The following is a 26333-nucleotide window of genomic DNA, read 5'->3' as shown; positions in this document are numbered from 1 at the left end:
AGTTCACTGTAACTTTATTAGATAAGTTGTACAGTACTTGTTAACACCAGCATTTAGCATTTTAAAAGTTTCTCGAATGTGCCCCGTAATGGAATAGAGTTGTAATGATAATAATAGAGTCAATAGTAAGAGGCTCAATATTAATAGTGAAGTGACTTTTCTTTCTTTCTTTCTTTGTACTGGGGATTTACTCACTGGCACTTTGCCACTAAGCTACATGTCCAGACTTTAAATTATTATTATTATTATTATTATTATTTAATTTTGACACAGGGTCTTACTAAGTTGTTTAGAGCTTCCCTAAATTGCTAAGGTTGTACTTGAATTTGCGATACTTCTGCCTCAGTCTCCTGGGTTGCTGGGATTACAGGAAGGAGTGTGCCACACCTGGCTAGTGTAATGATTTTGATAATCTATAGTATGTCATGATTTTCCCAGACAACAGCATGACTCTTGATCAAAGTAAATATATTTATTATTAATATTTTTACATTATATTTTTATTTAATTAATATACTGATTTTACTTCATCTTATCATTTATATTTTAAATATTTTATTTAGTAGATTATCTTATTTGAAAGTGTCTTTTGACTTATATATCCATTACATGTCATATATACAGATACATATCTCCATGGCCCATAAAGAATTTCTTAATTAGATGTAAATTTGTTTATTTTGTGTTGTTTTTTCAGCATTTCTTCTTCTCTGAACCTATTTCACTATTTTTTAAAAAAAGGTCTGAAAGGTTTAACAATAGCATTTTAAGGCAAATATGTGAAGAAATTTTGAAATAACATAACAAAGGCAGAGAAGATATTAACCATTGTATTAAAAATATTCTATTAATTGAAAAATTAATAATTATAGCATTGAAACATATAGTAAAGGTGGAAAACATTCATTACAATACTGAGCAGTGACATTTTCAGTAGTCAAGGACAATAAATACTTTATAGGAAACTAGCATCTGCAAAGCAGATAAATTGGCAATGATTATACATATATTTGAAATATGTTGAAACAGTCATAGCAACAGTTTTTGGCTGAAAAGAGGCATATAGTAGTGTTTAAACATTATTTCAATTGAAATAGATATTTCGATAATATACAGAAAATATTTACTTGCAGAAAAAGTTATTAGCATGTATGTGAAATGTGTTTCATTAATGTGTTTTCACTTATTCAGAAAAGAAAAGGTCATTGAATTAAATTTAAATGTAGAATTGTGATATCTTAAAGTGCCATTCTTAGACTTATCATATTGCTGTTCCTTTTGCATACATCAAATAATAACTGCCCTCAGTGTTGTTGTGGCTCAACGGTAGAGCACTTGCCTACTATTGTGAAGCACTGGGTTCAATCCTCAGCACCACATGAAAATAAATAAAATAAAGGTATTGTGTCTACCTGCAACTAAAAAATATTTTTAAAAAACATTGCCCCCTTGTTTATCCAAGTTAGAATTCTAGAAGCAACCCAAGATTCTCATTCTAGAGTCCCCCACCCACATTGTTCCCACTCAGTAAGACTGTAATTCCTGACACTACTGTGCCAGATGGCTCTTTTCTACTCCTGCTCTCACATTGCCAGGACCTGGCTTCTCTGCCTCAGCCTGCCTATTGAAGTCAACTCTATTTAACAGTGAGCAGCACTATTTATAAGTCTTCCTCTGTCATAGAGAATTCACTATTGAAAACTCCACACTATATCTTATCAAATATATGTAGAAATGTACACAAATCACATATTCAACATAACTTGTAGTAACTATATGAAAGTTGCTTGATATTGTGTTTGAGGTGATATACCAATATTGGTGTTGCAAATATTTTTACTTAAATATATTTTTATCTCAGTTTTGCAGGATTTTTTTCATACTTTTGAACCATTTTATTAGGTGTCAAATATATTTTAGGTCTTTCTCAAACTCATATTTCCTAAGGAATGTGTTTACTACCTAATGCTGAACAGCCCTCACAGGCATCCGAATATCAGGACCATCACTAAGTAGATTATAACAAATATGTGGGACTTGGAATGGGAAGTGTTTCTGAAGCAAACAGAAATCGAAGAAGAGATGATGGTGTTAATAAATATGTGTGTGTCAGATAATAATATTAAAAAACAGGTCCTGTAGAGATTTCAAAATAATATCACTTTATGGAGTGATTCCTCAAAACACAATGTGAACTATTTACATTTTTAAAAACAAATATCACTGATGGACTATCAACAGAGAGAGAAGTTTAATATACCTATAACAAGTGCTGGAAAATGGTAACTGCTTGTGTAAGCACTTAATCTACCTATTAGCTTCATAACTTAAGGTTTCTAAACTATTTCATCTGTAAGACTGAAATAATGAGAATACTATTGTGGTAGAGTCATTAAGAAATTTAAATTATTCTCATATACTTATTAGTGTTTACATATTGTTTAGATTTTTGTTATTGTTATGATTCAAAACACACTAATAAATAATCACTGTTTCATTATTCTTGTGGTCATTATCAAATGTTGGAACAGTCCAAAAAGCTTGAGCTTGATTAGATCCTTCATTGTGATTTTTTTTAAAAACTAGCTTATTGGTGCTTTATAGTTATATTATAGTTTATAGTTACTATTATGTAATAGTGGAGTCTCTTTGTGATGTAAAGATAGAAAACTGAATAATGAATTATTTTGCAAAAAAATGTTTCAGGGTTTTAACATCTTTTCAAAAGCTAAATATTTATTTGACATAGAGGAAAAATTCTTAGTTTAATGAGAAGGTATGGATTTTAAAAGTATCTTCCCTACATGGACTCATACAGAGCCAGTAAAGGAGAAGTCAAGTTAAAGGATTTAGAAAGTAATAAATAACAAAGGGCTGCCAACCTCAGGCTCTTAATTCTTTTGTGAATTTGATGGAATAAACCCACATTCTAATTCTGAGGTCAGTACTGCCACTGGATATGTAAGACATTGGTCAAGTCAATTAACCTCTCTCTGTTTTAGTTTCTTCATTTGTACTATACAAGTAATATACATGTCACTTGCCAATCAGCAGTACATCTACAACTGACTGTCCCAGCAGGGGTATTGCAAAGATTAGTTGATAAATTATTTAAAAGCCCTATAAAATAATAAAAAAATGATGTAAAAAGCCCTACATGAGGACAGAACAAATTATTCCATGCATTAATTTGCAACTTTACTCATATACATTTGATTTTTAAAAAGCTTTACAAAAGTAGCTCTCAATAAATTGAAAATAGAGTAGATTTATTAGGAATTCTGTAGTGTCTTCTATTGCTGTGGTTATTTTTTTCTTACTTCTTCCTTTATAATCAGGAATATACTGAAGAAAAATACTTCCAATGTTTAAAATGATGAAATCTCTTATTAGGCAGGAAAACAGGCTCAATAAAAATAAGGACACATGCTTTCTCAACTAAGTTTTGCTACAAACAGTGTGACCTTAAAAAACTACATAACCAAAGAGAATCTTAAGTTCAAGAACAAATATACAAAACACATTTGTATGTAAGCAAAATATACAAAATTTTTGCCCAAAATTGTGAGGGATTCGGAAAAAAAAAAAAAAGCTTCACATTGCAAGGAAAATGTAACAGAGGAAAAGGATCAACTGAAAACAATTCTCACATAATGCAGAATTAAATAAATACTAATACTGAAGTCACTCAATTTACCTGTAGATAAGGAAGAAAGTTGACCTATAAAGCAGACTTAAAACATGAGAATTTTTATTTTCACTGATTGGGGAGAGAACAGCACAAGAAAACCAACCTACAGGAGACCAACAGAGTTACTGCACATTTTGCAATGATTGGACCTCCCTATGGATGGGAGAGAAATTATACAAAAAGAAGCTGGGAAAGTGCATTGGTTTAAACTTCTAAGTGTCATGAAAAATTTTGAACTATGTTTCATGGCTTCTCAAAAATCACTAAAAAGTTTTTGTTATGATTTATTTTTCATAAAGCTAATTCTGACAATAGCATAAAGGATAAGTTACAGAATATGTTTAGATAAGTGAAGAATGTGTTTAGATAATTGAGTAATTAGCCTACATATCAATCATCAAAAAGAGATAATGAAACAGAATGGAAATGAAGAATATTTAATAAGCATCAAATAGATGGAATTAAACAATGAGATTTTAGAAATGATCAGATGTGAATTATTAGTTAGATGGCATAACCAAAGATAATTCTTAGATTTCTGTCACAGATGGATGAGGAAATAGTGATAATATCAACTAAAAATAATGAAAAGAATGAATAGCTTTAGGGGTAAAGAAGAGAGACAGAGCTAGAGGGTTCATTTTAACATACTGAATTAGAGATTTAAAGAATATCCATGGGGGAAGATCCAATAAACAGTAAAATCTGTGAAGTGGAACTTCAGAAAAACATCAGGCCTTAAAATTATATATTTGTGTGTCTTCAATATACTGGTGGCAGTTAAAGCTAATAGTGAGATTAACTCTCAAACGAAACAGTCACACAAAAGGACTTACTTGAGATGACCTTGTATTTTTGCTAAAAAAAAAAAAAAAAAGAGGATAAAGAATCCTTAAGAGGTAGGTAGAGGAAAGAGCAAGAAACACAAGAAGATTATGGGAAAACCAAAAGAGTGCAGTAGCTGTGGAAGCCCAGGTAGAAGAACGTTTCAGAAAGAAATGAACAACATTTTAAAATGCTATATGCAATTTACAAGGTTGGCTATTGTGAAAATACAATTGAGTTTGCTGATTAATCAGTAATGATTTTTCTTTGAAAAAACAATTCCAGTAAATTGATAGATTTAATGCAAAAAGAAATAAATTAAGGCCATGTAGAGGAAGCAGGCAAAAATTCCAACTCTTTTGCCTGTAAATATTTAGGAAGGGAATAAAATAAAAAGAAATGAGTAAATTATAGAACATATAGAAGTGATTATATGTTGAACATATAGAACATATAGAGTTGAATGTGCATTGAATATAGGGTTGAAAATGAATAGGAAAAGAAGAGCTCAAACTATCTCTGTTTGCCAACAACATGAATCTATATTTAGAACACCCAAAAAAACTCCACAAGTAAACTTCTAGAACTCATAAAGGAATTCAGTAAAGTAGCAGGATACAAAACCAACACCCATAAATTGCATTCCTATACTCCAATGATGAATCAGTTGAATGGGAAATTAGGAAAACCATCCCATTCACAATTGCTTCCAAAAAGATAAATACGTAGGAATCCATCTAACAAAAGAGAAGAAGAATCTGCACAATGAAAGCTACAGAACACTAAAGAAACTGAAGAAGACCTTAGAAGATGGAAAGACCTCCCATGTTCTTGAATAGGCAGAATCAATATTGTCAAAATGGCCAAACTATGAAAAGTGAAATACAAATTCCATGCAATTCCCATTCAAAATTCCAATAACGTTCTTCATAGAAATAGAAAAAGCAGTCATGAAATTTATTTGGAAAAATGAGAGTCCAAGAATAGCCAAAGCAATCCTTAATGAGAAATACAAAGAAGGAAGCATCATAATAGCAGATTTTAAAGTATACTACAGAGCTATAGTAACAAAAACATGGTATTGGCACCAAACTAGGCAAGAAGACCAATGGAACAGAATAGAAGAAACAGAGACAAACCTACATAAATTTACCTCATATTTGACAAAGGCACCAAAAACACACTCTGGAGAAAAGACAGCCAGCCTCTTCAACAAAAGGTGCTTGGAAAACTGGAAATCCATATGTAATAGAATGAAAGTTAATCCCTATCTCTCACCCTGTGCAAAAATCAACTCTAAGTAGATCAAAGACCTAGGAGTTAGACCAAAAACCGTGCATCCTATTAGAAGAAAAGGTAGGATCAACTCTTCAGTATATTGGCAGAGGAACTGACTTTCTGATCAAGACACCTAAAGCATAAGAAATAAAATTAAAAAATCAATAAATGGGTGGCATCAAACTAAAAAGCTTCTTTACAGCAAAAGAAAACATCAAGAGTGTGAAGAGAGAACCTATAGAATGGGAGAAAATCTTTGCCATTTGCACCTCAGACAGGGCATTAATTTCCAGGATATACAAAAAAATCAAAAAGCTTAACACCAACAAAATAAACAAACAAACAAACAAACAAACAAACAAATAACCCAAACAAAGGTTGGCAAAGGAACTGAACAGACTCGTCTCAAAAGAAAAAATATAATCAATCAATATATGAAAAAAATGTTCAACATCTCTAGCAATTAGGGAAATGCAAATTAAAACTACAGTGAGAGTTCATCTCACTCCAGAATGACAATTACCAAGAACAGAGGTAACAACAAATTTGGTGAGGATGGGAGGAAAAAGAACACTCATACGTTGTGGTTGTGACTGTATATTGGTGCAACCCCTCTAGAAAGCAGTATGGGTCTTCCTCAAAAACATAGGAATGGAACCATCATTTGACCCAGTTTCCCACTCCTTTGCCTATATCCAAAAGATTTAAAATCAGCATATCACAATTGCACAGTCACATCAATATTTGTATCAGCACAATTCACAATAGCTAAGCTATGAAACCAACCTAGGTGCCTTTCAACAGATGAATGGATAAAGAAATTTTGGTATATATACACAATGTAATATTATTCCACCATAAATAAAAATGACTTTATGCTATTTGCCATCAAATGGAGGGATCTGGAGAATATCATGCTAAGTGAAATAAATCCCAACAAACAGAAGGTTGAATATTTTCGGTGATATGTGGAAGCTAAACCACAATAAACAAGGGGAAGGGAAAAATAAAAGTTCATTAGATTAGATAAAGGAGAAAGAAAGGAAGGGAAGGGCAGACAGGAATAGGAAAATGGTAGAATAAATCTAACATGATTTTCCTGTGTACACATATGAAATTACCTTGGTAAACCCCACCATAGTGCCCACCTACAAGAATGGGATCCTAATTCGAATAAGCTATATCCTGTGCTTGTATAATTTTATCAAAATGGATTCTTCTGTCATGTATAACTAAGAAGGACCAATAAGATAAAATAAAAAAAAAAAAACTCTCCAGCTCTTTTCCTGCATGCTTGGGAGTAAACGAAAGAAAAAGAAATGAGTATATTATAGAACATACAGGTTGAAAGATGAGAGTTTTTATAACAGGGAAGATGTAAGAATGTTATAGGCATTCAAGAAGTAGCTAGGCAAAAGATGAGAGTCTAAAAGCAGGAGGAAGAATCTACGGAACAAGAATGGGAGAAAAAAGGGAATCAAGAAAAGCAGTCAGATCAGGTAGGGTGTTCATCTGTAATCCCAGAAACTTGGAAGGTTGAGACAATAGTAAAAAGGGCTGGCAATGTTGCTCACTGGTAAAGTGTTTCTGGGTTCAATCCCCAGTACTGAGAGAGAGAGAGAGAGAGAGAAAAAGAGAGAGAGAGAGAGAGAGAGAGAGAGAGAGAGAGAGAGAGAGAGAGAGAGAGAGAGAGAGAGAGAGAGAGAGAGAGAGAGAGAGAGAAAGGAGGAGGAGGAGAAGGAGGAGGAGGAGAGATCGAGCTAGAGATGTAGCTAGCATGCTAGACCCTAGGTGCGGTCTCCAGTACCACCTAAAACAAAATGAGAGGGAAACAAGCCCAATCAGGTATTAATGTTGGGCAAAATATTCTTGAATGCAGAGATGGGGGGTATCTTTTTATGTGTGTGTTAATGAAAAAAAGAATTCCCGCAATTTATGTAGAATGACCTTGATTGTCTCCATAAAGCTGTTTGGCAAGTAAGAAGAAAGAAAGCAAAATACAAATAAGATTTAGGAAGCAAAGAAGAAAAGAAATAGCTGCTGTAAGGAATGGTAAAAGGGTATGCCAGAAATAGCTAAGGCATTTATGAGTATCTGTGAGGTCAGTTGTTGCTTAAATAGACAGTGAAAATATTTCCAAAAAGAAAAATGGTGCTTCTGGCTTTATTAACAGTTGCAGACTAAGATTTCTTATTTCCAAGTTTTAATTGACTAAGGATTATATAAGGAAAAGATTTTTATCTAGGCTAAAGAAAATTTCAGAGACAAAAATCAAGTAATAATACAATTTACCAACTTATAAATTTTTAAAACTGTAAAAATATATTCATGAAAAATCTGACATTTGCACATATGGTGAAAAAGTATGGTGGGAAAAAATACTGGCATCTTTGTATTAATCAGGTTACTGACAATTAACTCTACTACTAAGTAATCCATGTGTTCTTTATCACCATACACTCATAGTTAATATTTTTTAAAATATCAGATTCTACCTAAAAATGTATTTGATGAAGCATTAAAAAGGACTAATTTTGTTGACTCTCGGCCACTGAGAGTCACACATCTTTTTAATACTCCTTGTGATGAAATGGAAAATCTCATGAAGCACTTCTGCCATGTACCAAAATACATGATTGTATCAAGTAAATCTGTAGGGCTGTTTCTGTTGAGTATTAACACCAGCCTTGTTTTTCATGGAACAACATCTTTACTGGAAAGGACAACTATCAGGAAAACTGCAGTTATTCATGCTTGGACATTTAGCAGGGATTTTTAAAAAAATGAACAAAGGGAGCTTGTCACTGCAAGGGAAACAAATCCAACACTATTGGTTGCCAATAACAAAATTACAAACAAAAAATTAGCTTTCAAACAAAAATTACAATTTTGGAAAAGTTATTACCTGGCCCTGTGGACTTCTTTTTTTTTTAATTTTTATTGTTGGTTGTTCAAAACATTACATAGTTCTTGACAAATCTTATTTCACACTTTGATTCAAGTGGGTTATGAACTCCCATTTTTACCCCGTATACAGATTGCAGCATCACTTCGGTTACACATCCACTGTTTTACATATTGCTATACTAGTGTCTGTTGTATTCTGCTGCCTTTCCTATCCTCTACTATCCCCCATCCCCTCCCCTCCCATCTTCTCTCTCTACCCCATCTACTGTAATTCATTTCTCCCCCTTGTTTTTTTCCCCCCTTTCCCCTCACTTCCCTGTGGACTTCTTAATTTCTCAATTCTTGAGGACTTTTCTGACAAGAAAGGCAGCATTACTAACAAAAGTGATACCAAATAATGAAAGAGGTTACCATTTGGAAAATTTACAAAACCCAGTGAAGCAGTATTTTTCAAATAAGCAATTCCTGATATTAAATATATATTTAATAGATTATAGGTATTATAAATATATTAAGTGCACAATATATTATATTAAACTATTAAATATATAATGTAGTCATATTAATATATTGATACTATGTTTATATATTAAGTATATATTTAATATCAGATATTGCTCATTTGGATAAAAATCCATTCAAAGTGCAAGATAAACAGTGTATAGTAAACATATTGCTCTGGTTCTAGATTCCACATTTTTAAAAAATCCACAATTATCTGAAAAGACTATTAAAATTCTCCTCATTTTTCCAAGCAAAAATTCTGTATGAGGCCAGATTTTCTTCATATACTTCAACTAAAACAATATGTTGAGACAGATTGAATGCAGAAGCAGATTAAGAAACCAGATGTCTCTTATGGAGCCAGACATTTGCAATATTAAGCCAGAGTTGCAAATATAAAACTGTACTATTCTTGTCATTATTTTCTTCATGGTATAGAAAATATATTTATTTTCATTAAAAATATTTATGTAAACATGTAAAGGTCTTATTGGTATTTTTAAATGGCTTTCAGCTTTATCATTTCAAATATGGTAAATAATGGTAGATGTATTCCACATAAATGAAAGCTCACTGATTTTCCATAATCTTCAAGAATGTAGTGCATATCTGAAACCAAATTTAGAAACTCTGATGTTGACCAAATACTAAGCACACAGCAAACTACTGAAGGGCTTTCAACACACTTACATGATTTCATAAAGTAACAGTCAAGAAGTTATAGAACTGCATTAATATTAGTGGAACAGGAAGAACATTTTTTCTTTTTAAACCTTTTAAAGAAGTCATACTATTCATGTTAGAGAGAAGTCCTCAGTGTTTGCTGGTGACATTCTCTCCATTCTTTCTTCCAAGTCTGTGAGTCTCATTTCGTGTGTCCCATTTACAGGAGTAAAATTAGCATGTTCTCTAGTCACCATTTGGCTCATGACTCAATGTCACTATAAAAACCATTTTAGCAGCTTCATAGGCCCAGCTTCTACAATACATCGATGTGGAACACTCCGATTTGTTTAATATAGGAGACGTAAGTACATACTTTTATAGACTTTGGGAATCTATCTAAATCTATAAATTATACTAGAGTAAAATCTTCTGGTTTATTTTCTCAAATAATTTGTGTATATGGTATTAGAAAAGATAAAGGGCACAAACAAGGAAAAGACCAACATGAATCATGTGTTTCAGTCTAGAAATCAATTATACAAAGCAAAAATTCTTAGAGCACAGCATTATGATGCTTCTGTTATTTCAGAGTGAGAAAGTGAGGTTTTTTAAGGGGAAAAAGAAACAGCAAGCTTAGTTCTTATTCATGAATTTTGATTAAATTTTTAAATGTCAATTTTTGAGTTTAAGATTTAAAATTTAATCTAAATTTTGAATAGGTCAGTATTTAAATAATAAAAGGTCTTTTTCCTTCTCCCATCAGAATTTAAATATTACTATAATTGGATATTTTGCATAGTTGGGTAAGAAAAAAATACCCAGCGTATTTCCTTATCTATATCTAACACTAATTTTTTCATGTCTAGAAAGTTCTAATTTTAGCAATGAAAACAGGAAACTCTAGTGAGAAATGAAAGTCCACTTTTTGTTTAGTTTTTATGGTTTTTTTCTATTTATTTTTATAAGGTCACAATATATGCTAATTGCTATTTTATTAAACTTCTATCAGTTGCTGACATTTATTTGACTTTTTTTGGAATTTCTTTCTATTTATTTGTGTGTGAATATCTGTAAGACATAGATTTTGGGGACAGTTCTCAAGTATTTCAAAACAAAAGTATTTATTGGTCATCTGTATAGTGATATATTTGATGCAAAAGATATTTCTGGATCTCAGGTAGTTGTTATCACTAAATAAAACTGTTACACTGAAAAAAAATAGCCATCCATGCATGTGAAGGCAACTATGTTTGAACACCTAACAGGAAGTCTCTGAAAGAACAATAATAATGGAGAGATGAAAGTATGCAATATACAGCATTTGTATGTTTTATTTAAATATAGTTATATTCTGTCATTTACATATTTAGTGTGTGCTATTTGCCAACTATTATTCTATTATTAGAAAATAAATTTATTATTTGGAGAAAAATAATAAATGAAACACTATTTTTATAATAATAGTTATTATAAAAATTATTATAAATTATTGTTACTACAATAAGTATAACGGCTACTGTAATTAGAAGCCTGGTACTTAGTTTCTTTGTTACTTTCCAGGTGTAGAATTGGGTTCACATCAATCTAATAAATATATTTTTAAAATATTCAGGAGAGGGGATGTTCATAGGAATAAGTTCTTCTCACAGTTGTTCATATTTTCTTTTATGCAATCCAAATGAAATTTATGTAAAGTCAATTTAAAAGAAAAGCACAACATACAGTCATATCTTTCATAGTCCCATTTTCCCCTGCATGTGTTCTTAACCTGGGAGTGTACTATGTCAAAATCCATAGTTGTTGATTCCTCTCATGAGTAGAATTGCCACCACTAGAATATTTTAACATTCCCAAATATGCCGATTTCATATCACCACTTTTCTCTGCTTTATTATTGATACTTCATATTATCTTAAAATTATTACAAGCAAAATTAATTAAATAAAACCCCCACATGTATTATTATAGCAGTCTACCGAGAAAAATATTAATAGAACAAAACAAGGACATGTATTACAAAATAAGATCTGGGTTTATGTCATAGTTCTGTGTATGATTCAGAGGCCACTAAAAGTCTTTGAGTTGTATTTTCTTTATCTGAAAAATCAGGACTTTTTTTTCCTACTTTATGACATTGTTACCAAATGAGAAATAATTATACTTTTATTTAAAGCCTATTTCTTGAAATGCCATAAAAACAGATTAACAGTGGAAATGACTGGAGTTTATTCTTCTACCTTCACCTCCCTTAAAGTATATAAGTATATAAGATATACTTTGCCCATCTGATGTGCATTTTCAATTGTAAACCTTTAAAGTAACAAATAATAAATACTGTCTTAGTGTTATAGATAATAAAAATATCTTTACAACCAATAGCATTAAATTACTCCAAGGTAAAAAATTTTATTCAAACACCAACTTCCTCATGGAAATAACCGAGTAAAGTAGAAAAAGTAAGATAGAACTTGATAGACCTAAATCCCAGGCAATTATTACTTATGTGAAGATTAGCAGATCACTTGAATTATCTGATTGTGATTCTTCAACTGTAAAAATTCTAGATTGACATAGATCAATGTTGAGTAATTTAATATAATCAGAAAGCAGGAGAATTTTCTGTGGCTACTGATGAAAGGCAAGTAGTATGTTTCTTTTTCATTTGTCATTTCTAGTCAACATACTTTTATTCAGCATTATTTGCAAGTGACTCTGCTAGGAATTGTGATTGAAATATAAACAAAATGCAATTCCTGTCTTGATAGAGTCTGTAATCTGTCTGGAAGGAGAGGTAACCCTAATGTTGGCTAGAACGTAAGTGACTTGTCCAGGCAAAAATCAGACTCACACAGTTAGAGAAGAATTAGGGAAAAGTGGTAAAAGAAAGACTCTGTTTGGGCTGAATTTTGAGGGCTAAGTCCATTTCAACAAGCAAGTTTGTTGAGTAAAGGCATTTCAGGTGGAGTAAAAAACTTGAGCACCAGCAGGAAAACTCTGGAAAAATATTGTGCATTATTCTACATTATACCAAGTATAAGAGTAAATGGTTGAAGTAAAACAACAAAAGTGGGTCCTAACCAGATCATGGAATGCCTTAAAAGAAATGTTAAAAATTCAGAATGTGTTTTATGTCGTAGGTTAGATTTTGTTGAATGGGCCAAAGGTCACTCTTGTGGCAGCATGACCAAGTCATGGAGAATCTTGGGGAATGGGAGCACTCAGCCACAGTCCTCCAGTAAGAGCCCCCTGTATTTTACAGAGAATAAATATGAGTGACATCAAATAAAGTGATTAACTGGCAAGTGAATAGATGTTGATGTTCAGGGAGAGAGAGAAATGAAAATTTCTACAAACATAGTATGTCATGTTAATATAAAGTGGGTGATGTCATTAGAGATGGAAGGAAATAAAATCAACAGCACATATTAAAAAGGAAAATCCCAATTCATCCAGAAGAGAAAGAAAATCCACAGACATGTTTGGAAAAGGAGAACTCATAGCAGAAGTCCTATATCTTTTCAAAAAAAAGGAAGACACAGAGTCATATTTTAAACAGTTGGTGTCTTGTGTGTGGACTGGAAAGGGCTGGGAATCCTTCCTGCAGAGAATAAAAAAAGGAAGAGTCAACTGGAGGGGAACAAAAGCATTTCTGCACAAGTGTAGTATATACTAATAATAGAATCAGAACTTTCTAGGTGAGCCAGTTGGCACAATTTTGTGTCTTTTTCTGGCAACACTCAGTCCCCAGTAGTGAGAACAGAGAAAGTATACCATGGTGTTTTCCCAAGAGTGAAGTGTAGACTGGAAGGCAATCATTACAATAAATCGAAGGAATTTCTTGGTGCTAATAATAAGCTAAAATAACTGATGGGTAACTGACTAATATAATGGTGGACCTAGGTAGACTAAAACTAAAAATATTAATAGGAATTAAAGATGGGATCAGTGTGAAGAACTAATCCATTAAGAGATAAAAAGAAAGGAAGGAAGGAAGGAAGGGAGGGAGGGAGGAAGGAAGGAAGGAAGGAAGGAAGGAAGGAAGGAAGGAAGGAAGGAAGGAAGGAAGGGAGGGAGGGAGGGAGGGAGGGACAGAGGGAGGGAGGGAGGGAGGATGGGGAGGAATGGAGGGAGAGAGGGAAGCTATGGCCAGAGGAGAGAATTTATAAATTTAGGATTTTAGAAGTTAGATAGTTCTGAGTGTTCATTGTTTAGATACCTTTGCTTGAAGGTATTATCACATTATCCAGCTGCTTCAGTTTCCTAACAATGTAAGAATAAGGCGCTCAATTCATTTCTGAAATTCACTCCATGACTTAGTGGCAGAACAAGGACCAGAACCCAAGTTCCAGGTGCTTCACTGTGACAAAATATCTGAGCTAAACAACTTTTGCAAAGGAAAAGTTCATTCTGGCTCATGGATTCTGAGGTTTCAATCCATGTCCTACAGATTCTTTTTCCCTTAGGTCTATGGTACGCCAAATACATCATGGCAGGAGAATGTGGTAGAGGACACTGCTTACCTTATGACTGAGGCCAAAAGAGAGCAAAAGGAGTATCAGGGTTCAAATATACCCTTTCAGCGCATGCATGAAATGATCAAGCTTCCTTTTATTAGGCCCTATGTTCTAAAGGTTCTACCACCTCCCAGTAGCACCACAGCTTGGAACCAAGTTGTTAACAACACATGGTCTTCAGTGGGACATTCAGTATCCAAACTTTAGCAGACTTAAAGTATGTATATCACCATTTTTTGTGAAAAATCAGTTTTATTGATTTTGCAGATTCAAACATTTTATTTTAAAGATATCATCAAGAAGGTTTGTCATTCCTGTCAAGCTAATGGGGGCAAAGGAGTTGTCTTCCTGGGTTGAAGCAGTATTTTATCACTGGCAGGGATTGCTGCTGCATGGTGATAATAAAAAACGAACTATATTAGGTCAATTTCTTTAACATTCATAGACTATGGATAGCACGCTTGCTTACTACTTACCCCCCTATGTTGGTTGAACCACTTCTACTTGACTCTACCTCTGATTCTAAAATCTCTCTGTGACTGAAGACTGGCTAAAATGGCATTAGAAAAAGAGAATTTTATTATCTAAACCAGATATCAACAAAAGATTTCATGAAGGCTAAATTTGGCTCTCTGCCTGTTTTTTTTTTGTAAATAAAAAAATTTAAAAATGTTTATTACATCTGTGTATTGTCAATGGCTACTTTTACATTATTAGTACAAAATTAAGTAATTGGAATAGAGATCCTATGTTCCACAAAGCCTAAACATTTACTACTAGGCCTTCACACAACAAGCTCCCCGATCTTTAATTTAAATACTTAGCACAAGAATCAAAGCACTCCTTGTTTTGTGAACATGTAAACCATAGTTTCACATTCATATTGCAGACCAACAGTTTAATAAGTGTTTCTGTTAAATGTATACTATTGACTACCATTATATTTACCTATTAATTTTCCTCTTTTTTATAGTCCCTGCTATGTGGATATTTGTTAGCAATGACTGATGTGGAAACTACATATGCAGATTTTATTGCTTCGGGAAGAACAGGTAGAAGAAATGCAATACATGATATCCTGGTTTCCTCTGCGAGTGGCAACAGCAATGAATTAGCCTTGAAATTAGCAGGTCTTGATATCAACAAGACAGGTGAGTCATTTCATATACATTTCTCTATGAACATAGAATGATATGCAGCATTTCACTAAGTAGGACTGAGGCATAAAAAGCCACCTTTGAAAGTAATCCAATAGAAAGAAATAGACTAGGGCAAGATGAAAGTATATGACTACTTTCTGAATCCTCCCACTTTGTTTTTGATGACTTTTCTTTACAGTTTCCCACTCAAATGCTGAGTCTTTACTCTGACTTATTAATATAATTAATAAAACACATGGCTTTTATTTTAGTCCTAATTTCTATAAAAGCTCTGTAGTTGCTTATGTAGTACATTTAACAAAGTTGGAGCTCCTACATTAATGATATTGGCCCCTTCTAACTTTACCAGGCAGATATTTAATAGATTCTTAAGTGAATCTGACGGACTTCAGTTCTAGAATAATTTCAGAAGAAAAGGTCTCAGGACCAGTTTTATTAAGGATGGAAATAAAATAACTTGTTAAATAAGTAACTCTTACATAAAAAGGGTTTTTGGTTTTTCTTTCATGATTAAGTGAGCTTGTAAAAAATATCTTATTACTGGACTTTAAATTCTTATCCAAGGAGTTTGACTTCACCAATGACAAACAAAAACAAGTTTAATAATTAAAATTTTTGATAGTCTTACTTTTAAAAGTATTAGAATAAGCTCCCTGTTAGTTTCTCCATCTGTAGCTTTTTCAAATATCAAAAGTGAATGTGTTTATTTGAGAAGACTTGTGCAAAAAATAACACTTAAAATTGAAAAGAATTCACAATTAAGCCATATTGTTTTGTCTATGGGAAAGCACTTATCAGTTGCTGATTCCACTTATAACATTCATATGTTTTCACTATTAGAATTTCTCTGACAAAGCCTTCAGTTTGTCAGAAAACTAAGACTATCTATGTGTTAATGAAGCAACTCAGCAACAAGACCTAAAATACAAATTTTATTCAATGGCTAAATGTCAGTAGGTCACAGATACAACTTTTCAAGATTAATAATTTAAGATTAAGATTTAAGATTAATAATAAAACTTTAACATCACCACTTTGGAATATAAAGACCTTTAATATTTTAGGTTTCATTGCTTCTCTACTATAAGGAAACATTACTCAGTTAAACATTACTTCTCAAAGCAATTCTGCGAAAGACTTTAGAAAAATTATTACAATTTGGTGTCATAAAATGAGTAAATACATTTTTAATTTGTTTTTGAGAATTTGTTCATTTTTATCATATTTATATTTTCATGTTTACACTAATATGCTATTTTTAATAATTTTAGCCACTCTTAATATTTATGACATTTTTAATCACAATAATTTAATTTCTTCTTTTTTCCCTGAAATTAAGACTTGTTAGTATGAAGACCTTTCTTATTAATTAATCAATATAACATTATTTAAATTATATGAATACTTATAAGTAACAAATGATAATATGATTTTATGTTAATGTATAAATAAAATGATTTGACACATATTTAAGTATCTAATTACACAATTTAAAATAAACCAGATATCTTCATGCTGCCAAATACCTCCTTTTCTAAATGTTTCTACAATGTTAATTGCAATTCCCTAGGTCCTTGCAAAATTTTCTGTTTCTCTTCAAGTCATGAAGTCTAGAACTAAGCAAATTATCAACAGCTACAAAAAAAATAACTATATAATATGTAAGCATAAAATATAGAAAAAGAAAAATATATAATGGCAAATTTAATATTGCTGAGAATTCTATGAATTCCTTTGTAATTTCTAAGTGTTCCACTTCATTTTAGTTTATACTCAGTAATATTGCTACCTATGTTTACCTTGGTTTGTTAACAAACAGTTTGTTTGCAACATAATGTCCCCAGTCACCTAGAAAGTCCCAGTCCTCATGGGAGTCAAGTTTCTCATCTTCTATTTTATGCAGTCATTGTTACCCTTAAATATTTTACTATCTTATATCAGCCTCAATTTGATTTTATTCATTTGGTTAACAAGATCTTCTCCTTTTTATCAAATTATTCTTGCATGCTAATCTACACATCTCAGATTCAGGCCATCTGCACATCTTGGAATCCTGTTCATTACTTTAACAATACAAATAGTGTACAAACAATGATAACTAATGCCTGGTCATATCCTTAGTGCAGATTTAAAACAGAATGTGATTTTTGTGTAGAAGAACAACTTTATTTTTCCCTAAGGACTTATTGTCACTAGAGATTGGTGAAACGTTTTGTGTGTACCTTCTAAGAGTAAAGAGTAATTGGCTTTAAACTTTATAGCCTAAAGAATGGACCTGTGTAATTATCTCCATTCATTGAATTGTGATAACAGATTGCTAGCATATAATTTATGTCATGTAACACCCCCAAATATTTTTCCCACCAAGCCATATTGGTCTCTCAGTAACCAAATGACACATTGAGATATATGAATGTTTTGAGTTAAGGAATGCCTACAGCTTGCTTGCAAAGTGAACTAATCTGAAGTGAAAGCATTGTTCAGTTTCAGTGTGTGCAATGTTACTGACTAAGGTTGCTGCTGTGGGTACAGTTATGAGGGGTAGTATTAGAACTGTGCATATATTCTCTAAGGGCAGGCCAGGGGCCACTATAACTGTAGGAGAAGAGACAGACCAACTGACCTAATGTCCTTTCATTTTCTACCATAACTTTTAATTTAAACTAATAGAATTTCTGATAAATCAGTTGAGTTAATTCTAAGTGTTATCAATAATGAAAAATACAGTTTTTAAATATTTCTTCAAATACAACAAACATTAAAAAGTAAATATGTTCCTACTTCTGATATCTGCTTAAAGACAGTACTGACTTCTGCATCCTGTAAAGCTACACTTAAGTGGCATGACTTGACCATGATACTTCCTATCTATTTATCAAAAGCATAACTGATTGCTGTTACAGATCTGTAAGCCTTCTGGAAAAGTGAGGCATCAGGAAGATCCCTTCTCCTCTTCAAATCCCATTTGTCGCAATCAAATCAGAAAGATTTCAAACATACTACTCAGAGTAACAGGCATGAGTCTACTGAAGGGAAAGGGATACTCCCAGGGGAGAGGGTGTGGATCCTCTCATAAAGAAGAGGAACAGCATGTCTCTCCTACACTTCAGCCCAGAGAAGTTTCCAGATAGTACCACCCAGGTCCACTTCTTGACTTTTGACTGATAGCAGGATGACATCGGACTTTCAAGTCCCCACTGCCATGATAACTCTAGGTCACTTTGGCCTATGCTGACTCATTCTAATTGGATACTTAACCATAAATTCTTACAGATTTTATAGTTAAAAGGAATTAGCCTTATCTTCCTGGGTTTGGGGATCTGGTCCATGGAAAGGATCACAAAATTCTTCCCATTCAGAGTAACTTGGTTCATCTTATTGACATTATTTTGGGCCTGCATTTCTCCTGTAGATAACAGGTAGTTTGCTGAGGAATGTGACATATCCTGTCCACTTAAGCCAGGCAGGGCTGCAGGTAAATTGCTTCTTGGAAAAGAAAGCATGTGGGGGTCAGCACAATGGGCCCATTTAATAAAATTATTCCCTTAACCTCATGTTCACATCTGTCCCCTGTCAATCACTAGTAACTCCAAAAATTCAAATATTATTATATTTTTGAGTCATGCTGTCCTAACTTCACAGAATAAGCCAGGCTTTCAAAACTTATGCTACATCCTTAATGGTGAACTCTGACCACCAAGAAAAGGCACTTGTCTGTATGAAGATTTTGACTTCTTTTGTATGTCAGAAGATCCAGTATGACATATTGCGAATCAGTAAATTTAAAGAGTAGTTTTTATTTTGCCTTCATTCTTTTTTTCATTTTCTCTTACAGAAGGTGAAGATGATGCACAGCGAAATTCAACAGAACAAAGTGGGGAAGCCCAGGGAGAAGCAGCAAAATCTGAAAGCTAAAGCCCCGCTTTGACCTTTAACAACACCTGACAATGTGGCAAAATTCCAGGCCTTGCTGGAATGCATTTGTTTCCATGAGTAAAAAGAGGAAAAAGAAAATGGCTGTGCTGTATCACAGGAAACTGCTCATTATGTTAAAAATGGGGGCAGAGGCTGTGGCTGCAGACAGACTTTTCTCTACCTCTGTCATTAGCAATGGTTGAAATCCTGTGGCTTGTGTTTGGATGTCATTTTTGTATGGATCCTTTCACTTGACCATATGATGAAATGCTTGTAGAGAGTAGCACTGACCTAGATGATGATTCCTGTAGCATCTGGCCCCTCACAATGTCAGAGGATTTAATTGTGTCTAATTGGAAAGGGTTGGTTGAACCCAGAGTATAAACATCTCTGGATCAAGTATTCACCCAGTAAAAGAACCATCTAGAAAGCACCGTTTTTAGCATTATGTATCTGTGTGTTACTGCTGTGTTCTTTACACTGTTTTGTATTGTACAATATAGATGCTCAGCACTGCCCCCTCTTCGATTGCTTATGAAAAACAAAAGTGATGTACATTACTGTGAATTTTTATACCACTCATTTTTAAAAGGGCTGCCTGGCTTTTTTTTTATTTGTTTTTGTTTTTAATTTTTCATAGTGTGGTGGTGTGCACAGGACAGAACACACTTTTTAATAACATAATCTTTCCCCTCCTTCATTGTGTATTGATGAATTAAGCTGTAACAGTTTCATCAAGACTCATTTGCTTTATTCTACAGGCATTTGAAAATATCCACCAATGTGAATATTCCTGAATTCAGTCTGTTTGGAGACTGCACAGAATGGAATTCAATCTGTCAAGTTGTTCTAGTCCTTCCCAATTAGGGGCCTTCTCCCAACCAATGTTGTTAATTTTACTTGGAGAATTGAGAATGTACAAAAGAAAAGCCAAGATAATACCAAGAACTGGAAAATTTGTTCTGTGGAATCAAATGTCTCACAATGTTGTACATTACTATTTAAATTTGGGGAAAAACTTATCTCCACCAGAATGAAAAGGATGGAGAAAGTGATCTCCTTGCAATCATGTGGACACCAATCACAAAAGTAAAGCCCTTGTGTTGTGTCTTTTGTGTCTTTTTCCAGCCCTCTCAGATCCAAATGTTATTATGCACTTTTTAATGTTTGTAAACTTTTACTAATAATTAGTTTGAATTGCATTCTGATACAGTAATTATCACCATTAGATGCTAACAAAATTTTCACTAATACTGTTGATAGCCTATGCTGTGTTTTGACATCATGGTTCTTTTATGGAAAGTTTCTGTGACCTGTGTAATCTTTCTGGTCAGTATTATGAAGTCATTTGTCAGTGGTAATAAATAAGGAACCAGTAATATGCCAATGGCTCATGAGTTACTGGACAAATAGCAGACATCAGGAGTCTCTTTACAATTAAGATCCCACTAAGCTGTCCTCAAGGGCTTAGGCACAGTTCTAGCTACAGTAGGTAGTAAATCAGCATTTTAACAGGTAATCTATGTAGTTGTGCTAGGAACTCAGCCTTTCTCTGTAGGTAGGGACAGATGAAAGGTAAGTCTGCTCACATTTCCCTTTACAGTCATCTTCACTGACTGAGATAAGGGTTTGAGTCTCATTATCTTATCCATTAGTTATTACCACACAAAAGAAAGTTAACAATTTAAGTCTTCTAGAAGACAGATTAAATTTTAGGTTACTTCCTTCTATAAAACCCATCAGAGGCCAAAATATCTGGTGAAAATTTAAACAAATCTATCTATTAATAGACTCACAAGTGTGAACAGAAGTTTCTGGGACTATTTTAGACAATCTCTGGTAGTCTGTTTCAAATACCAACCCACATAATTGGTTTTTGATGTCCTCATTTACTATCCTGATGGCTTTCTTGTGGAATCTAAATTTCTCTTCTTCCTTAAAGTTGTAGAATTCCAAACTGATTTCATGTGATTGCTTTGCAAAGTTTAAAATCAGTGCTGAGTATATGTGGAATGTTTATATTCCTATGTGATATACTATTATTAATGCATGTGATGCCATGCGTGTCTTTGAATATATATAAATAGTGCTCGAATGCAAAGTCATATGGAGCTCCATTTGAGTTTGAACGCTTACTCCTACTTTGTCTGCTATATTCAAATTCAGAGACATTCCCAAGCTGGGAAGATAAAAATTGACTTTCCAAAACATTCACATCCTTTAAATTTTGTTTAGCAAAAGTACACTGTATCTTCCAAATTTTATTTTAATATTTTTTAGTTTGCAAGCCAATAATATGAATGGATCTGAATTTGAGGAGAGGAAGAAAAGATAGGAAACCAAAGGAATTATTTGACAACAGGCATTGGATATCTATTAACTGGCCATTCCTATTCTTATCTCTTTCCCACAAGTTCTCCCATTTATTCCTCAAACAATTCAATTTTAGAGTGGTATCTTTATTCCATTTCACATAGTAGCACTAAATAAGGTATAACTTTTCCAACCTTAAAAAGTGAATAAGTGATAAATTAAGATTTGAATCCATTTGTCTGTGTCCAAGGAACTCTCTATGGCACATGCCATAATATTAAAGCTAGTTAAAGAATATATTTATCTGTAGGTAAGTTCTGGAGAAGGACTTGCACTGCCTCCATTGTTTAGAAAAGAAAACTGAGTACCAAAAAGGGGAACTACCTTTCTCAAAGTCACCTAAATTGGTAATGATAAAGATGTAACTAGATTATAGAAAGCATACTTCATAAAAAGAGTTGATTACAACTTATTTTACGGAGTATACTTCACAGAAGGTATATTTCTGACATATGGTCTGTAAATTTAGCATTTTTATATTTCTTATGCCAAATGCTACTAATTTTAATTGCCCAGAATCACAATATTTCAGTTTGACTCACTTGCAACAAGTATGAATGTGTCAAACTTATTTTTTATCAATTGTAAACACCCAATGCTGACACAATTTTATCCTATGTTCATGCAAATGCTTTTTCCAATCAATGACAGAAATTTCAGCCTCTGATTCTTAGACAGTACCCCCAGAGCAGCACACTGTACCTGCCCTACACCTGAGATTTACTCAGATATGATGGCAGTGTATCATTTTAGAAGATGAATGATATTGCTATTTTCCCTGAAAGAAGTAATAATGGGTAAAGAAATGCTGGGCAGGACTGGCTGGGTAGGAAAGCTTCTGAGTGAAACCTGTAGTAGCAAAGAGAAAATGTATAGTAATCAAGTGAAAACAGGAAAGGACTTGTGGTTTATGATGTCTTAGAATACCCTAAATTGTTCTTTAAGTAAAAGAGTGGCAGTCTCTGCAGTCAATCGTGAGCTTGTATGACTTTTGTATTTAGCAATGTTGCATGCTCACATAATTGATATTAAAGGTAACACATTTTTCTGAAATGTAGTCTATTAAGAGTATTTATTGAACACATTCTATTGTACTTGGTGCTCGGGAAAGTGCTGTAGGTGATATAGGAGAAATCCAAAACCTCAGCCATCCTGCAGAGGATGTATATATCCTTCTAGGTATGCTTTCCTGACTTTTTCTTCAGTAATATTCATTTCCATTACACTCTGGCAGCCTAATTCTTGGACTTAGTCATCTACCAGAACTATTTCAGCTCTTGGAACTGAAGCCCCAACATCAGATCTATAGTTCTTTTTTGCTCATCTGCAGGGAGGTGATTTCCAATCAAGAGAAAACTGGGTTTTTATCAGGATCCCCTGAAAATTGTTATAACATCCATCCTTTACCCACATGCTCATAAACACATTCACATTTCCCTTAAAATAAATCTCTACATGACTTTAATAGCTTTTTCCCTCCCACCTCCACCTCCACCACTCAAGAGCCTCTGATGGAGAAGAAATTCAAGGCTCCCATACACCCACCCTGCCTACTCTATTGCAAGGCTTACAAATGAGTCAGCAACAAAATGCAGTCCTCACAGAAACCCGTGTTTTATTGCACTAAGGATAACATTTTGGGGTATAGGAGCAAAGAAAATTTGACCTATTTTCTCTCTTTGTTATATTGTTTTTATTACATATGGGCAGTAAAGGACAAACAGACCAAAGTGGGATTTAAGAGAAGCAGGTTTTGTTTTGTTTTAAATCATGAGATATATTACTAATCTATTTACTATTTATTTTGCAGTACTGGGAATTGAAACCAGGGTTGCTTTACCACTGAGTTACATCCCCAGTCCTTTTTTATTATCTTGACCAGCAGAGGCTAGTCTCCAACTTGAGATCCTCCTGCCTCAGCCTCCACAGTCCCTGGATTATAAGCATGCACCACCACATTTGGGGCTAAGCAAGTTCTTAAACCAGAAAAGGGATGTAAATCTTTAAGTTCACCTTATTCCACTCACAAGAATAAAACATTACCTAAGAATATGAAGCAAATGTAATGTGAGCCAGTGAAACAAGCTGCAGAAATGCTAGGGTCTTCTGGATATTTCTTACATCAGTCTTGTTGAGGATGTAGACATTCTGACCATCTCTTACTATAAATTCAAAATGAACAAAACTCTGACCATAATCCACTAAATTTCTAATTTGTATCACAACTCTTTTTCTGACCATATCAAGATAATCATTTCCTCAGCAACTTTCCTCCTACTCTAATCCATTATTAATTTTTTGCCTCAGTGCTCTGGAGTCACTTTATTGTCTTGCTGTCATCTCTGCCCAAAATAAAACAAGGCAAATTATCTCCCTTATCCTTATTTGCCTCTGGATGGCTGTAAAAAGTTTATAGCAATGCTTATTCATTGCTTGCAACCTCAGTTTAGACTTGAGTGATGCACAGCTTTCTCTTCATGTCTGTAGGGAAAGAGGAAGCTTCTTACTTCCTGGCCAGATTTTATTTCTCCATAAGAAGTCTATAAATAATTTTCTTCTGGCCCTAACAAAGGGACTATTAACTGTCCTCTTTTCATTGACTTGACCCTTTTCCACAAATGTGCTCTAGTTTTCAAGTTTCTTTTTACCTTCATTACTTATATTTCTCAAAATAGTAATCTGTTCCCTGTTTTCATGTGCATTTCTTATTATAGTTTAGATATGAGGTGTCCCCCCCCACACACAAAAACTTACCTGAGAGACAATGCAAGAAGGTTCAGAGGAGAAATGATTAGGTTGTGAGAGCCTTAACCCAATCAGTGAATTTATCCCCTAACAGGGACTAACTGACTGGTAACTAAAGGCAGATAGGGTATTGCTGGAGGAGGTTTGCATTAGGGGCATGGCCTTAGGGTATATGTTGTCTATCTGGCAAGTGGACTGTCTCTGCTTTCTGATCATCATGTGAGCTGCTTTCCTTTGCCATACTCCTCCATCATGTTGTTCTGCCTCACCTCAGGCCCTAAGGACTGGAGTTGGCTGTCTATGTACTGAGACCTACAAAAATGGGAGCACCAAAATAAACTATTCCTCCTCTACAATTGACTGGTCAGGTCTTTTAGGCATAGCGGCAAAAAAGCTGACTAAAACACTTTTTATCCTTCTGCAATTTGACGTGCAGTTAAATTTTTCTTAATGACATCTTTACTAGCACCTAGTTGCTAAGTAATTATCACTGAAGCCATAGCCAGTGTGGAAAGTGAAGTAACAATGACTCAGAGGACTCAAACTTTGCCTTAAACATGTTTTTATAATTTTAATTGATGTTAGTAGGACTGAGTATGGCTGCATAATCAGGTCTTCTTCAGGATAGAATCCACATCTTTCAAGAAAAAGTCAATTTTCTCTCTAGGATTGCACCTTCTGTAATAAATGGGTACGTTCTTATCCTATGACCACAGTCTCTTCATATAGGGTCTTTATTTATTGTTAACATCTTGAGATCTTGTAGTGCTCACTTTTTGATGGGGGCAATTGTCACATGTGGGCACCAACCTGAAGCCTAGACAAGTAGAGATAGGCAAGATCATCTCATGATGTTTTACATTAGGCTCTGGGATGATGGCCAGTGATACCACTAGTTCCCCTCAACAGCAGTCCTATACAAGCACAATTGCAGTCCCATTATACTTATTGAATTAAGCCTAAATAGATCAATCCAACTATCAAATTTTTATTAGATTACCCACAGGCATTCAGCTCACTTCACCCTGGACTCTCTTTTGAAATACTTCATTTGCTTACCTGTTTGCTTTTTTTTCTTTTTTGTATTTTTAGTTATCTATTGTTCCTCTCTGACACCTCCTCACTTCTCTTGATTATTGCCACATTCTCTACTTCCACACTAAACATTGTGTTTCTCTGGGATTCTGTCCTCCTCTTTTTTTTGTTGTTGTTGTTCATTTTTTTTAGTTGTACATGGAAACAATACCTTTATCTTTATGTGATGCTGAGGATAGAACCCAGTGTGTCATCCATGCTAGGTGAGTGCTCTACTACTGAGCACAACCCCAGCCCCCTCATTCTTCTTTTCTTAACCCTTTCTCCAGGTGGTTTCTTTCACATCTATACCATCAACCACCACACAATGGTGAATCTCATATATTCATATCCAGCCCAGAAGTTACTACTGATCATCTGACCTATTAGATAGTTGAACGTTAGTTTACCCACACACACTTTAAAATTCAGCATTCCAACATGAAATTCCATTCCCAAACCTGCCTTTCCTCACATGTTCCAAATCTCATGTAATGGCAATATTGGTTTCCTAGTAACTTTATATCAAAATTCTTAGACCCCTCTTAATTTTTTCCTCTTCCTCTAATTTCTTTATTAGTTCAATTCTAATTCTTCACTATTTCTTGATAAGGTCTACTTCTTTTTGTCTGTACTTCAACCCTTTAAATCATCATGTATTTGACATAATAGAATGACTTT

The 26333-nt window shown here is 33.7% G+C and overlaps 1 protein-coding gene across 2 annotated transcripts in view; it reads left to right on the top strand.

Annotated features, from left to right (window-relative positions):
- Nucleotides 1-22886, top strand: part of Pkia (cAMP-dependent protein kinase inhibitor alpha) — a 96616-nt gene extending 73730 nt beyond the window's left edge. Inside the window, exons 1-3 of one of the 2 annotated variants that reach the window (XM_026382262.2) lie at nt 10124-10232; nt 15359-15536; nt 19381-22886. In XM_026382262.2, coding sequence (XP_026238047.1) covers nt 15386-15536; nt 19381-19460 — 231 coding nt within the window. In that variant the 5' untranslated portion in view covers nt 10124-10232; nt 15359-15385 and the 3' untranslated portion in view covers nt 19461-22886. Of the gene's footprint in view, nt 1-10123; nt 10233-15358; nt 15537-19380 lie in introns of those variants that run through there. The other variant, XM_026382316.2, reaches the window with a different exon arrangement.
- Nucleotides 22887-26333: the final 3447 nt, after the last annotated feature.

Source organism: Urocitellus parryii, chromosome 7, assembly GCF_045843805.1.
Source record: "Urocitellus parryii isolate mUroPar1 chromosome 7, mUroPar1.hap1, whole genome shotgun sequence".
In the NCBI taxonomy this organism is placed as follows: Eukaryota; Metazoa; Chordata; class Mammalia; order Rodentia; family Sciuridae; genus Urocitellus; species Urocitellus parryii.
Note: the sequence above shows the minus strand (reverse complement) of the source record. Positions and strands in the feature narration are given on the sequence as shown.